The 16,389-nt window shown below is 38.0% G+C and overlaps 1 protein-coding gene across 4 annotated transcripts in view; it reads right to left on the bottom strand.

Annotated features, from left to right (window-relative positions):
* Nucleotides 1-2,140: 2,140 nt before the first annotated feature.
* The window catches only part of TRRAP (transformation/transcription domain associated protein), a 74,915-nt gene continuing 60,666 nt past the window's right edge, over nt 2,141-16,389 (bottom strand). For all 4 annotated transcript variants that reach the window (XM_014252618.2, XM_014252620.2, XM_014252619.2 and 1 more), the window contains 8 exons: nt 16,021-16,220; nt 15,016-15,277; nt 8,249-8,474; nt 7,715-7,932; nt 6,823-7,007; nt 5,396-5,599; nt 4,275-4,469; nt 2,141-3,427 (listed from right to left, as the gene is read on the bottom strand). In XM_014252618.2, coding sequence (XP_014108093.1) covers nt 3,143-3,427; nt 4,275-4,469; nt 5,396-5,599; nt 6,823-7,007; nt 7,715-7,932; nt 8,249-8,474; nt 15,016-15,277; nt 16,021-16,220 — 1,775 coding nt within the window. In that variant the 3' untranslated portion in view covers nt 2,141-3,142. The remainder of the gene's footprint in view (nt 3,428-4,274; nt 4,470-5,395; nt 5,600-6,822; nt 7,008-7,714; nt 7,933-8,248; nt 8,475-15,015; nt 15,278-16,020; nt 16,221-16,389) is intronic.

Raw genomic sequence — 16,389 nt, 5'->3', positions numbered from 1 at the left:
TGAGACCCAACAGTCAAGGGACAATGATGATAAACCACATACAAGACACCAGTTGTTTCACACGTGCTCTCTTGAACCTCTAAAATGTGAAATGCACCCACACTGAGCTGATTAAAAGCTCCTGTGAGTGTGAAATCTTCTCTCTGAATAGGCTTCCTCACCACAAAGGAACATTTCATACATCATATTTGAAACAGATCGGAGCCTTAAAAGCAACTTTATTCGACTGCCATTATGAAACAGAGCTTTCATTGTCTGCCACTGAAAAGCTCTGAGTCATCATCTTCCAGTAATAACTAATCCCTTGCTCACCCTCTCTGTATCTGACAATTCATGGACAGCCCAATTACAGGAGAGGAAAGTGGCACACCACTTTCAGAGGGTAGACTCAAACACTCAACTACTGCTAAAGGCTTTTGTTTCAGAGTACAATTCACTTAAGCAAACAAATTCTGATAATCTACTTTGAGAGCAGACTGTAATAATAAAAAGTTAAATTGCAGCAGCATCGTCTAATAGAGACAGAGTCAAACATGATTACAAAAGTCAGGAGAAAAAAATAGTGTAATTTGAGAAACCTGACAACTATTTATTCTGTGTATAATATCCACCACTTACATTTTTATCCAGTTTTTCATGCCAAGTGTGCTTCTTATTTACTAGTATTTCTGTGCCTTGAGTGACCTCCCAGAGAGCCCAATTCACACCATGACAGCTACACGTGCCAAAGTCTACCAACATGTACATCTCTGTATTTTATACAGAATTATGGCTGGCACAACTTTGGTGTCAAGGACTTGTGACTAGTTACCCTCATGAAGATCTGGTGAAATCTGTTCGTAACTCTACAGGGGTTAAAAAACAAACACAACAGGAGGAACCTTCAGAATGGCATAATGCTCATACACACAATGTCAGAGAGAATTTTAAATTTGACCTCTCTTAATTCTCAAGTGTTTGATTTTATAGAGTAATGACATGGGCTTTTTTTGTGTAGTATCTAGTCTGAGGGAAGAGACCTTGAAGGGAATACTTAGAGTGAATTGACAACTAATATACTTCAAGTATCTGCTCAGCAAGATGCATTCTGAGCATGGATCTCTTACAAGACCAAGGGAACCTTTATCTACAATCATAAAAAATTAAATGCAGCGAGGATAAATGTCACATGTTCATGAAGATAATCAGGAACTTCCCTGTACTTTGGAAGGAAATACCCTGTACTTTGTCAAACCACTTTCCTGCTAATGGACAGCTGCTGCTGATACAAGAGATGTCAGATATCCCCAGGCTCTGAAGAATGCTCATGCATAACTAAAAGCTTTCAGATTTATCTCCTGGAGCTGGTGGTAAAATTCTGGGTTAACACTGTGTAAGCCTTCTCCCAAATTGAGGGGCACCCATAGCATATGCTCATGAAAGAAGAGACCAGGTATTAGCATTTGCACATTAACACCTCAGGGAGCTCATTAAAACAACTTTCTGCTCCCTCACACCCCAAGTCTTCTTTTAGGAGTATATTTGAGATGATGCCACGAGCAAGAGAGAAATCACAACTCTAAAGACAACGAAGTTTGTCTCTTAACTCGCATTCACATTTTCCCATTAAGATTTCTGTCATGGACAGAAAAACAGCTGAATTATCTGATGACTTCCTGTCATCTCTCAGACATATCCAAAACATTCAAATGATTAAGAAATAATCCTGTAACTCCTCTGTGCAGTGTGTGCTGTATTTCACAGCTGCAAACATTACAATCTTCAATAAAGGGAAGGCAACAATTCCCTTCAAGTCATGAAAGCACTGAGCTCAGTTGTGAATGACTGCAGACAGAGCGTGTTGTGACACATGCAGGAAGCACTATGTTTTATAAGAAGATTATTCTTGCCAACATGATTTTGATAAGGAAGTAATTCTTTGCCAAAAAAAATGATATTTGTTTTCCAAATCCTTATACAGTCCTTAGCACTTATTTATTTGAGCTTCCACTTGTACATAGTGCCATAGAGCAAAACTCTTTGATAGAAAAGGAGCACCAAGCATGGGAATGGAGGGCCATGCCTGATTCATCCATTATACAATGAAGCAAAACCACACTCTTAGGATAATATCAAAGATACCAATAAAATTAATACCAGAGAGTTTTATAAAATATTTATTTTGAAAAAAATCACTCTGTACAAATTTAACATTCTCAACACCAAAGTTTTATAAAAATGCTAACACAACAGAAAGACGAGTGAAACATTAAACTGCTCTTAAATTACAAAGGAACAGATTCATTCTCAAGAAGCTACTGTAATTCTAAACAGTAAAGAGAACTTGATAAGATTTCATTTTCTCTCTATTACAGACAAATACATGTATCAAAGGATGACTTTTTCCATCCTTTTATAAACTTCCCCCCAAACACTGTCCACAACTAAACCAAATACTCTAAATGGTTTACACTTTTACTGTACATAGCTTGTGCTCCAGGAAAGTCAGCACAATTTGATCATCATTTTTTCAGTGCCTAACAAAATCTCACCCCTCTGTAACATTTCATACAAAATTGTCTGTACAAAGCCACATTGCCCATGTAAATTTGAAGCAAACTTAAAAGTTAAGAGCATTTATCTGTGCCTTCAACTTGGCATTATGAAGAGAGAGTGATTAAGTAAAATTTCGCAGAGTAAGACAGTAACTTGGATTTCTTTTTTTAGTTACAACTATTGATAAAAAAAATTATATACTGCAGGTTATTAGGAATGGCAGGCCCTAAATCTAACAATGCTAGTTTCATAGTCTTCATCATAAAATTAGATTTTTCTGTATATTATTTTTCTCTCTTCATTTTAGTCTATTTGCAAAAGCTGCTGTTGCATATCAACTGCTTAAATGAGAGGAAATGTCTCCCCATGAAATTAGAAACAGTAAAAACGCCATACTACTGTAAACACAGCTAGAATGAAAACTGACAAAATGCAGTGACAGGTAAGCCATGGTCTGAAAAGCTTTTTTCACATTTTCTTAACACAAAGTATGGCTCACACCACAAACAACAGAAGGAAATAAAAACAACAACAACAAAAAAAAACCAAAACAACAAAAAACAACAACCTCCCCACCCCTCCCACCAAAACTACTGAAAGTTTCAAGTCACAGCCAGGGGTGCCAGGCGGGGTCCATCCTGCAGAGGTTGTCCAAGCTGTTTGCAGCTGCCACCAGAGTGTTGACTTTGCTTTCCCCTCCCTCAAACTGAGCGAGGTTGTGGAGGCGAGTCATGATGGCAGTCACAGCTTTCTGAACCAGGGAAACCAGCTGCTGGCTGTCCATGTTCTCGGGCTGCCCAGCTGCTGACAGGGGAGAGGAAGTGTCCTCTTGGGTTTTTTTGTGCCACGCAATGATTTCATCCCTTAGCACGGTTTTTAGGATGCCGTCAACCTATACGGAGAAGAAAAATCAGATTATTGCACTTAATCCAAGGAGCTATCAGGTTCTACCAGGTTACAGAATTGTAACTAGATTTTAGTCAACAGCATTTTGCCACTTTTGGTGCCACGTTGCAATTTCAGACTTTTCAAGGCGAGTGTGGCTTCCAAACATCTTTATTATTTCCTCTCCAGTTGTTTCTCTTCATAAAAAGTTTCCATTACAAAAACACAACACAATGACTCCTTCAGGAATTAACAACATATATCAAGATATTGATACACACATACAGTTGGGTACATCCTATTTTTAAATTATTCAACTAAATTCATGGCTTTTACCACACACACACAGAAATCTTGGGCAAAGATTTGGAGTCCTTTGAAAAGCTGGAGGGTTTTTTTTGCAGTCATTGCACTCTCAGGGAATATTTTTTTCAGCTACACAGGGAAAGAACACTGACTACAACACCCATACACATATGTATCTAATATATATACACATATATGTTATACAGGCCAGTTTCATCCTTGGATGAAAAAGACATAACTGCAACAAATACTTTCCTATTTTTTCTCATCACTGAGTTGAGTTACTGGTACTCATCTGCCAACTCCAACAGACCCAAGCTTCTAAACCAAACTTTTATGTGTCCAGTCTGAGTCAAAATAAACATTTACACATAACAAATAAAGCATTTCCAAAAATTTCCAACATTTCAGCTGGCCTTTGTGATGAACTCAGGGTAAAATTTTAAAACGCACTATCATTCAGTTCCTACCTTCACCAAAAAAGTGCTGCTTCATCTATAAATTGTTAAATACAAACCTGCAAATAACCTTGCAGAAGGTATACAAACCTTGAAGTTTGGCTGTGCAAAGCAGCGAGCCACTGCAATCATGGATGCAGTGAGGGGCCCTGACACCCCAATGGTGGTGAGAAACTCCGAGATGTTTGGGGTGAGCCGGAACGGAACAGGACGATTGGCATCCAAATCTCCAGTGGCATCGTTAATGTCAAAGCGAAAGTAAGCCACATTGAGCTTGCCAGTGTCCTGGGTTTAACAGAAAAATGCACAAAAGCAATTAAACAAACTGATTTTCGTTCATGGAACCCAAAGCAGTTGGATTTTTGTGTCTGTTAATACTGAGTCCCAATAGTACTTCAATAGCTTTTCACTCGTTTAGCCAAACAACTTTTAAGCAATGAAGTAATAAATAATGGCACCCACAAAGGTAAGTATTTCTCTCAAAATGTTGTGTCCAAACCCCTTACTAAATACATGTAATACTAAACTTATGGAATAGATTCCTCTGGATCCTGATCTGTACGGAGTCACTGCCAATAGAACTCTGGGACAACGTTCAGTGTCCAAGGTTCACTCTGGGTGAACAGCTGAACACCTAACAGAGGGATCAAAAAATCCTAATTGCTATACAGACTGTAGCTCTCCATGCATTAAAATGACATTGAGACTTCAATAAATGCCACCTTTGCTCTTTTTTTAAGGTGGAAAACTTCATTTTAAATGTTGGGTTAAAACAGAAAAATCACGAACAGCAGTTGTAGCTTGATAGATACACTCAAAAGAGAATGGTATTTGAAAATGGGTATAGCTCTTTAAGAAAATGAAGCTCTAAATTTTATTTTTCTTACACTTAATTGATTTAATACAAAGGTATTTTGAAAGCAATATATTTGAAAGAAGACTAAAAAGAGAGACTTATCAGACATTTACGTGAAGAGTTCCAATATCTAAGAACAATTTCACAAAGTTCTAAACTCTCACCACAGAAGGCAGAGTTGATGTCCACAGGGGCTGCAGGTTAAAGTACTCCCTACAGGATGTGCAATCACACAGAAATAAAAGCCTACTGAAATGCACTGTTCATTATCTGCGCTGAACTTTGACTCATTTCAAAAGCACAGTGCCAATACCCATTTGATCCAAGACAAGAGAATGAACAAACAGAAGCACACCTGGGCAATCTGCAGCATCTCAGGGTTGAGCCTGTTGAGATGAAAGATGAACTCTGCAAAGCCAATGAGGGCTAACTGGATGGTGAACATCTTCCGGAAGGTCCAGTAATCCGTGGCGTTGGGGAAGGTGTGCAGAGCCCACTCCTTGAGCATGCTGCGAGGCACCATGTTACTCTGCACCTCCTTCAGGATGTCTCTGAGAACCTGCACAGCAAAAGGGTTAGGAGGAAAAAAGGCATTTTTCATGCACTTCTTAGCAGCAGACAAATCGACCTAAAGCAACTACCAATCTGCTCTTAATTGCTGCATCTCGTTTTAGGAAAAGTTAAGAAAAAAAAATCTCTACCAAAATATTTAATTACTATAGCATATACTAGCCTAATTTGTTAGAAAATTAAGTAAAATTAGGATCTGTTCTGTTACACCAGAAAGCATGATAGTCATGTTGACTTCAATTAAAAGGTTGTTAAAGCTTCAGAAATAAGAATTCTGAAAATAGAAATAAATGTTATATAGCACTTCCGTTTTTATCTTGTAACAAAGAAAGTCTGAGACAACTGTTTAAATTACGTTTGTAATACATATTTACTGTGTATTTTTTAATAGCTGTATTTGGAATGGGACTGGCATTTCATGTATGAATTTCCACTAATCCTAAGGAAAAAAACCAAAACCACTTTATATATCACAACAGGTTGTTTGATGGAGGTTACAGAGAGAGGAAGCTTTGTTCTTTCTGAGTACTTCATTTATTAGGTGAGATTGCCCACCTGCTCCTGTTTGGCTTACACAAATGGATGCACTGCCAATTTTAAGAGAAACATTAGAAGAACATGGGAAGCCTGCCTCACATACCATGCTGTAGCTGCTTATGTAAATTAGGAATGCTGCTTCCCATGCTGTCAATTATTTTTAAAGCACTACACGAGAGCAAAATAATCAATAAGCACCCCGCCTGTTTTCAGTTGTATTTATCCAAACAACTTCTAGCAATAAAAACACAGCTTTTTTTTTTTAATAAAATCTTTCCAAGATAACCTAAAACTCCAAAGAGATATAGAGTTCTCATTATGCAAAATTAAAATAAACTGCAAAAAAAATCCAAATGCCATTAGTGTGCCATGTATCTGTCATCTAATGACATCTACCAAACACACACATCCCTGCTAAGCTGAACTGCCTTAGGCTCTACTGAATATCTCTAGTTTCTACAGAAAACCTTTTAGCAAGGTCCTAGCGTTCTATATAACAATAACTTAAACCTGTCAGAATCCGCTATCTCTTTTCTAAACTCCAAAATATTCTGTTATTTAGTACATAATGAACTTCCTAAGTTCTGAAGAAGCGCTGCTGGTGAAAACCCAGGGTGAACCTGCCCCTGACCCAGCAGGGAGCCGGGGAGAGGCCAGGGTGAAGGCCCGTGGTACCTGGTGACTGGCCTGCGTGCCCCGAGCCTGCACGGTGGCCAGCCGGTCGTAGTAGCGGGAGATGGGGTTGTCGTGCTCGATGCCCTTCTTGGCACAGCGCTGCTTGTAGATCTCCACCAGTGACAGGGACGAGGGGTTGTCCTCCACCAGCCGCATCTGCGGGGACACCGCCACCACCCGCGGCACTGCGCGGAGAGAGCAGAGCACAACCGAGCTCGTCCGCGTCCCAAACGCTGACACCCAACCCTTGAAACGCAACCCCGATAATCAACTGAAGCCCAGCAACAGAAAATTTTAATGCTATGCTCGTAATTAATTTACAAGCTCATGTGAAAAAGGATTACAGCAGGGTTTTTTTAATCTTAACAGAAATATCAACTGTATTTTCCAAAAAAAAATTGAGCACTCATCATTCTTCCTATTTTCCTTTACCTTCAGGAAAGGGTAAATACTTTGTTCAGATGAAATTCAGCAGAAAAAAGAAAACATAAAATATTTCTTCTGTGTTATGTGGAAGATGTAAAAGAAATTTAGTATTCATATATCACAGCTCGGGGAGAAAAGGTTTTGTTCTGTCCCTGCTCAGTTGTCTCTACATGTTTATTCTGAAGTATGTGCACCCATTTCCACACCAACAGGCCCAGTGGGCATCTCTGTCTTAAATATCCACAAGTGCACTTGATACCATAAGCAATGCACATAAGCATTCTAAAAACACCCAGATCCCCTGCAATCAGCTGCACTTCTCCAGAGGGGTGCTACAGCTCCAGACAAGACTAATCACCCAGACAGATGTGAATTTACCTTCTGAATATTCAAAAATCCCCAGCTATTATAACCCTTAAGCGCAACATACATTCAAAAACACCACAGATCTCTCTCTTTTCGGTACCTGTGAAAAACAAATGTCTTTTGGTGGTCTCCTTCCTCTTCTCCAGGCAGGGGTTGAGGAGTCGGAGGAGCTGCAGGACCCGCTCCTCGCGGCGCGACTCGGTCAGGCAGGCGTCATTCATCACCAGGTAGGGGTAGATCTTCCCGTTGTGCCCGCGGATGTACAGCCTGCGGGCGGCCGTGTTGTGCTTCTGCACGATCTCCACCCTCGGCATGAACCTGCCAGGATCATTTGGTGAGACCTCTACAACTGTTTTGAACAACAGGATCTCTAGTGGTTACAACAAAAGCACAGATCCCAACTTACAGCAACGTACAAGAAAACCAAATATGCTCTAAACAGTGCAGGTGTTCAGAGATTAAATGTAACATTATTGAAGGAGGATAAATTAAAAAGGTCTTACAAAGTTTGACTATATTTGTAATACATATATAAAAATATCTACTATAAAATACCCATCCACTTTTGCAGGGTGGATGGATGGATGGATGGATGGATGGATGGATGGATGGATGGAGCTTTAATTTAGGTTACCTTGCTATCTTGATGTAGTAATGTGTTGGCTTTGGCATAAGGAATTCTCCAGGTATCTCCACTTCCGCAGTTTGAGCCGAAAAGTTACTTAGAAAGCGGCACTTTTCCTCTATAAGGAAGAACTTTGGAAGCTGCTTCGTTTTGGCCTCCAGAATTTTGATCCATTTCTTTAGTTTGGAGATAAGGTTGTGGAGTTTCATTGACCCTGGCACACTGAAGTCAAAATCTAAAAAAAAAAAAAGCCACACCAAATCAAATCACCCAATTCAACAGTGCAAACCAAACACACACACCCACTAAGCTTAACTGCCTTTAAAAGACAGGCTCTACTGAATCTTTCTATTCTCCATAGAAAATCTTTTAACACAATCCTAGCATTATATATAACAATAATTTAAATCTGTCAGAATCTGCTACCTCTTTTCTGTATACAACTCTAAAATATTCTTTTATTAAGTACATATTGAACTTCCTAAGATTTTCCTGTTTTACAGTCACACAAACATTGAAAAGCATATAGTGAAAAATTTAAATACCATTACTGTATTGAATTCTCTATTGCAACCAGACATACAGCATAGAAAGAAAGCAGTAAAACCCCAAATTATTAGATCAGACCACTTAGTGAAAGAGGAAAAGTAGGCTTATTTTATAGCACTATAATTTTCTACCTGTTTCATTACAAGTCATTTATTTATTTATTTAAAACCAGTGGAGACTTTTTACTTCTAAAAGGAATGAAAAAGCCCCAGTTGAGGATACAGCATAGAACCTGTGACGAACTGCAGGACAAATAATAAAATTGCTATTATTACCATTCTCCTCCTCTCAGCTGCAAGAAAATTCTTATTCTTTCCTGTCTTAGACAACAGTTGAAAGACACTACAGGAAGAACCACCACAGCAGCCCAAGAAAAAATGACAATATTATGCAAACAGCCTGCTCTTTCCACTGCAATGTTAACAGTATTACACAGTGAGAATATCTCCTTTAATCCACATGCAGGTGAAGAAGGAACTTTCTCAAGGTCAATACATGGACTTCAGTACATTACACAAGTAATTCTGTAACAGAAGTCACTGCAATACTGAGCACTTTCTGGGCCACACCAACACCCTCTTCCCAACATTGCTCTCACTACAGTTTCAGACTAAAGAAATAAAAAATAAATAAATGTCTTTGAATTTCCCAAAAGAGGGAAAATGAATAAACCACATACATGAAATGATGGCTCAGCACTTCAGTGCCACAACAATGAAAGATTAAACACACTTGGATAAGAAGACAAACTACTCTCTGCAAACCTCATTAGTTATGGCATCCCAAACTGAGCAAGTTAACCAAGAGACTTCAATTTTTGAACTCATCTCCACTCCCTAGAAGATGCCATTTTAAGTTCAACATGTCTCAAGATAAAAAGCAACTGAAAAAAAACAGAGAATGACAATTCAGTATTTCTGACATTTACAGCTAGAGCAGAACAGAATCTTCAGTATTATTTAAAACAACAGAAAATTAAGTCTTAAAAAGGAATTTAAATTTTCTTGCAGAACTTTCATTTCAATATGCTACGTACACTCAATATTTTCCTAAGTTGACAAAAATACCAAAAACCAAACATGAGTGCTGCTCAGAAAATTTGACCACATAAATATGCTACAAGCATCTGCCTGCAAGTGTGCCAAGAGTGAATTAAGTATGTGCACACAGTAATTACTCCATATAAAAGTTTTTTTCAACAACAATTAAACCACTCAAAATTCTGATTGTCCAAAACACTTACTCCTACAAACAACTTAAAACATTCATTTAGCCAGCAGAGTTCCTGTCGTTCTATATATTCAGTCTTCTAAGTTCTTTTCTTTAATCCAGGATTCTAATGCCAAAGAAAACAATGCACCTTAGGATTGCTTTCATTTTGCTGCTCTGTTACTTCAATAAATATGAGAGAACATATTACCCAACATATTTCACTGTGTATTCACAATAAACTGATATGCTAAAAGCTTTCAGTGAAAGACCTGAGTCTACCAGCCTAAAACAGAGCAAAAAACCAGCTCATCCAAAATCTTTTCCACTTCTGTAAGAAAAAAGTCTATAATGAAAAATACGGTTTCATATTTATGGATGTAATATTCCCTTTTCTTTTTCTGCCTGCTGTGGGCAGTGCATCTATTGCAATATCACTGTAAAACATTCTTATTAAAATCCCAAGCCTACCCTCTAGTGAGCAGTGGGAGTAAATAATTTCATCAAAGTGACAAAATTATTGCATCATTTATCTCCCGATTCTCTGAAGTGCAGGAAAGTACCCTCAAACTGCAACTAGTTTTTGTGCTAATGTGAATCAGCCAAGAGGTAAAAACACGCATCAATATATTTTCCTTACAAAAAAAAGTCACTCAGTTCACCACAAGAGCAGCTCTAGTTTGTTGAATGCCTATTTTAGGAGTTTTGTTGTTCTTTTGTTTCCCAGTGGCAGATGGGAAAAACAGAGTGTTCAATTAGTCTTTCTGCTCCGTGTCACAGAGAGCCCATCTGAGAAGAAAAATCACTTCAGCTGGAAGAAAGGGCCAAACATTATTTGTGTACAAAGTCTCTGTGCTTTGCAGACACCTTAATCTATATAAACAGTGGTTTTGTTTCAAAAAAAAATCCATTTCTTTGGAAAACACCTTTCTCAAGCTAACACACACTGGGGCCTGAAGTACCTCACTACTTGCACCACCTAGTCCTAAAAATGATGGGAAGTTTTCCCCCTCCATCCTTAATGGAGATTTTCACTGAAGGCCATGGTACAGACAGCAGTGGAAGCAGTTTGCTCTCTCTTCTCACTGCTGCTGAAGTTTCTTGCCACTCTCAATGAAAGGAGAAATGGGGCATAATCTTCTTCCCAGTGAGACAGACCTAAAAAACCCTGATGGCTCTTAACACACTTTGATTGAAGGCTGTACCATCACTCCTCAGGAAGAAACACCAAAACACATACTCAAGGTAGCAAAATCAGAGTATCAAACCCTCTTTCCCTCCCCAGACCCCTTGACCTACACAACATTAACATGGCATGAAGAAAACAAAGAAGACCTCCAAACTAAGATTCCAGAACTGTATTAAAAAAACCTTCTGCTACACTGGAATAGTTCTGATCAATCAAAGGCAACAGGTTATTAATGCTTTTAGAGCAAGCAACAGTTCATTCGAAGAGTTTTAAGATTACTCTGACCATAGGAAAAGCCTGATTTCGTTAAATTGCTCACATGTCAAGGATCTCCAGCTAAAAAGCCAAGACACCCATCATGTGAGGTGTCCCTGAGGACTGAGTTGTAAGCTTGGCTGCACAGAGCAGGACAATTCTTTATGCCCATGACACCGAAGCAGATCCAAGCATTTTCCAAAATTGAAGCACTGTCTTGCCTTTGAAGTTATTATTCAAACATTTATATATATATATTCTATATATACTCTATATATACATACTCTACCTCCCAGAACTTCCTTCCAATCTCACAAGAACTTTTGGAAAAAACCAATAAAGATGAAAAACCTCAGTGAGAGGAAAGCAGAAATATAGAGCAGGACTTCTGGTTTATTACCCAGCTCCAGAAAACCAAGACTGCGTAGACCAGACACCAAGGCCAAGTATTATCCATCTCTTTATCTGCATTTCCTGGATAACATCCTGTTACCTAAAAATTACAAGGGAAGCAAAGAAAGAGCTACCGAAGTATGCTATGTTCACTCTTGAGCAAAAGGGGGGAAAAAGGAAAATCCTTTAAAAAGCTGAAAATGAACAGAACTCTTTCCCCTGCCCTCTCCTAACAGTTCAGAGCCACACTTGGGTTTCAAGAGCTTCCTCCTCCCTACAGAGCTACCTCACACACTGAAGGATTCATTGCACTGGGTGACAACGTCTCAAGGAAATTACTGTGCCCTTCAAGGGTGTATTTTGGAACTTTCCATTCATATTCAGCTTGAGTAGAGAGATGGTTGCAGAAAGAAGCTGATCCAAACTCTAAACTATCATCTGCCCACAAAAGGACAATTGAGGCAGATTTTCTGCTGCTTTCACTGCTTAGAGAGCTCTCAAAGGGAGCATTTTTCAGCATTTTCTATTCTTCGATGTCAAAAGGTTTAGCAGAAAAGGAGAGACAGAACAAAGAACAGATGGTCAAATAACTATACATTTGAAGTTCTAGAAAAAAATTCAAAGTAAAATTTGTTTTTGTAATATAAAATTAGGATGGATAAAGATGACCTATCACAGCTCCAACAGTCCAGACTGCTGCAAATAATTTAGAATATAAGAAATGGTGTGAGAGTCTCCAGTGGCTCCAAATAGGAGTCAAAATACAACTCTGATGTTGATGGAAATGATTATGCAACCAAAGCCTGTTGAAAGTGTCTACCAACCATAGCTGTCAACATTAATCTGGGAATAATTGACAAAAAGTTTACTCCAAGACAGCTCCTTAGCTTGGATACTTTTGAAATGAATGGCAACCACTGTAATTATCTGTCCATCATACAAATGCAGTTGGTACTGAGAATAGGAAAAACAAACATGAACATTGTAGTGTGACAGAAGGACACATCAGGCACATTCTACAAGGGATTTCTCATGAAGTTTAAACAGCCCTTGCAGTCTTCAGTACAGTAATTACAGTCCTATTCAGTTATTTATATACATTTTACTATTATTGCAAAATCAATAAAAAAACTTATTTTCATTTTCTGCGTTACAAATTAGATTACAGAAATTATTAAGCATGCTGATTGGTTTAATTCCGTCTGCTTTTCCACATTTAGTTTGTAAATTTAAACACTGAATGTAATAGATTAAAATAAAATCTAATCCAGCACTAAGCAAAATAATTACTTGTATCCTGCAGACACTCATATTTCATCATACTTGAAAAATAAAACATGAAATCTTCACCCAAAAAAGTAATTACTGTTATTTAACTGAAATTCACTAAGAAACACTTTGCATTTGATGACTCTACATGATTTTTATGGCCAGACCAATGTAATACTTTGGTTTATATGTTGTTCCATACAATTCTTTAATTAAGATAAAAAATCTGAAAAGATTTATATATCACAGATACGCAAAAAATTAAAATAGCATAAAAAACTAGAAATCCTCTCCATTTTTTGTTTTAACTAAAAATTGTAACTGAATTGTAATTAAACTTTCTTAAATGTTTCTCTAGAAATGTTCTGAAATATTACTTCAGATATTGCAGATTTTAGTCTGGCATTGCATTTACTTTTCTTTTACACCTCGGAAACCCCAAAGCTCTCTGATGCTCACAGGAGAGGAAGATAGTGTGAGAGACCAAAAATAACTCAAATCTAACCAAAACTGAGTGTATCAACAACACTTACAGCAATAAATAAGTGGCATACTACTGTTGCAAGGTAAAGACTATAAACCATTATTAAAAATTAAAATCAAGTCCAAACTTGTATTTAATGTAGAGCATTTCAGCTGGAAGGGATCTACCTCCATCCCCAGATCCCTGATCTAGGGCTGCTCCCCAGCCTCTCCTCTCCCATTTACACCTGTACCTGCCATTATTACCCTGTTCTAGGCACAGAATCCAGCACCTGGACTGGTGAAATTTCATCCCATTAATCATTATCTACTGATTTTTTTCCCCCTGTAAGCTCCCATTAAAGACACACAAAGTGTTTCTACTTCCATTTCCCTCCCTAGTACACTTCATCCAGTAAAAATTTAATCATATGGTTCAGGACTTTCATTATCTGCTGTCAGGCAACTGCTGTGCCTCAGAAAGGACATCATGCAATGCATGGCGTGACGAGAAATGTAGGTCACTTCTACAACTCCGTTACTTTCACAGGATTCCCAGCAGCTCCATTATTTTCACAATATTATCAGCAAAATGCTTGAAAAGACACCCCAAGCCGACTTGTCAAACACTCCCAGTTATGTTTAAAGAAAAGCCAAGGAATTTATGCAAAACTCAGAATTCTGGCAACCCAAAACATTGATGCCAATCAGTGTCACTTTCTGCCATTATGTGAGCTGCGTGGCCTTAACACATTTCACCAAACAAATCAAGCTTGTAAACAAGCTTTTCTTTGAATTTTAAATCAAGATCAGATACACAAATATGTAACCACTGGTTAAGAGAAAATGAATGAAGCAAAAAAGCTACTTCCCTTAAGTATCTTTTTTATTAGATCTGATTAAAGTTATTGATTCAATTTACCAGTGATGTAAATTTGGGTAATAGAATTTTTATAATCTAGTTATCCAAAACATTAAAGTAATCTTCCTTATCAGAAGTAGGCTGTTTTGAAAGACTTCACATAAAATCATCAGTTTGGAGTTCTGGGGTGAAAATTTCATTAAATTCTGCCATCAGTGAGACAGAGATCATTATGGTCCCTCAGATACAGACAGCAGTTCTGTGCAAATTGCAAAAATATTATACTGAAGCAATCTAATTTATCTTTAAACAAATATGTGATCAAACCACAGTTTTCAATAATAAAAATACAACAATATATTTATTCTCTGGGTTGATGTCTGTTTTCCACTGAATTACAATTATTACTGCACAAAAGACAGGAACAAAACTATTTCAGGTTTGCTAAATGACAGAAAGGTGCCATTTTCTAAATTTTCTCTCAGGAAAGATATTGGAATAAAAAAGCAGAATGCCCACACAGCTGAACTGTGGGGGGAAATTTTCTTGAGATTAACAGCAACATTTAAACAAAATTTAAACATTTACCTGTTGTAAATTGGCCTTTTAACTTCTGGAACACAGGGTCTTGAGCTGTTGCCTGTGCTCTCCTAGCTAGTGACTCTGAGGCTGCACTAGAAAACATGGTGGACACATTAGAGACGTTCTCAAGACCTACTCCAAAGGTGCTGACTAACTTCTTGACAAAATTCAGTGTATGAGGAGTGATTTTGGCATCTGAAACGGCTCCACTTTTCTCAAAGGCAACTGAGTAGCACTTTGCCAAGCCCTGCTGCAGTTGTCTGAGAACCTAAGAATGAAAAACAGAAAAACCAAAATAGTCAAAAAGAACAGGCCTTCTGATTTGACACCAAATATTCATTCCCACACGGCATTTTATAGTAAAATTACAGTCTCAGAAATATCTGCTTAAAACTCTACTCTTAAATTGCATCAGAGGGTCATTCAAAATGACAGCACCAAATTTCATTAGCATTGCAAATATTCAAACTGAGCAGGGAAATGCTGCTTCACAAAGGACAGCTTGCTCTTTCAACAGCAGGTAACTTCTAGATTTCATATTTTGAGATATATGAAGAAAAGGTGATATGAGGAAACCTTCAAATAAACACTGTGCTAGGCAGACAGAACAGAATAGTCCAACGCTCTGAGAGGCAAGTAACAGCAGAGTGGCAGGTCCATCTGCTCTCTGCTGCAATGCAAATTTCAGGTAATAATCACCACCTGTCACAGACCACCAGATCAAGAAGGAAACTGGTATCTCTGAAACTTAGTGTAAGAATATACATTTTCAGTTAGTAAGAGCAACAGCTTAAATCCTAGAGGCATTCATCACATCAACAGTTCTGCAAAATCCCTGTACTGCTTCCAGAAATAAGCAAGATCCTTAAACTCCAGTCAGAAAAGTCAGTTCTACAAACATCAGTTTACTACTCAAAACAAACTGTTATGCTTTGAAGTTTAAAATTAATTCTGAATAAATATTTTGCAGTTAACTTTCCCTTAGATGATCCATACATTGAAGGCAAATACCTCTTCATGCCAGTTCTCTCTGAACCAGACCATCTGATCCACAATGCCTTCCAGAGAGGACAGAAGTGTTGGATGCAATTCCCGCTGCATGTGCATGATCCTGCTGCATCTCCACATTGGGGCAGTGGCTCTGATGGGCCCAGGGTCTGAGGCAGAGTGGGACTGATTTCCAACTGAACTTGGCTGCTGTTGCCCTGAGTCTGGAAAAATTAAAAAGGAAATAAGAATTATCTTTCATGAACTTGTTATGTGTCTGTTTGAAATAAAACAAGTTGTTCCAATAATTGGCTTGAGATTTACATTAAGTATTGAATATGTATTCCTTATTGAGTTTCAGAAAGATTTTTGTAGAAAGAAAATTGGGGTTTT

Source organism: Pseudopodoces humilis, chromosome 18 (assembly GCF_049639895.1).
Source record: "Pseudopodoces humilis isolate 2021_Gansu_Grassland_sample_001 chromosome 18, ASM4963989v1, whole genome shotgun sequence".
NCBI lineage: Eukaryota > Metazoa > Chordata > Aves > Passeriformes > Paridae > Pseudopodoces > Pseudopodoces humilis.
Note: the sequence above shows the minus strand (reverse complement) of the source record. Positions and strands in the feature narration are given on the sequence as shown.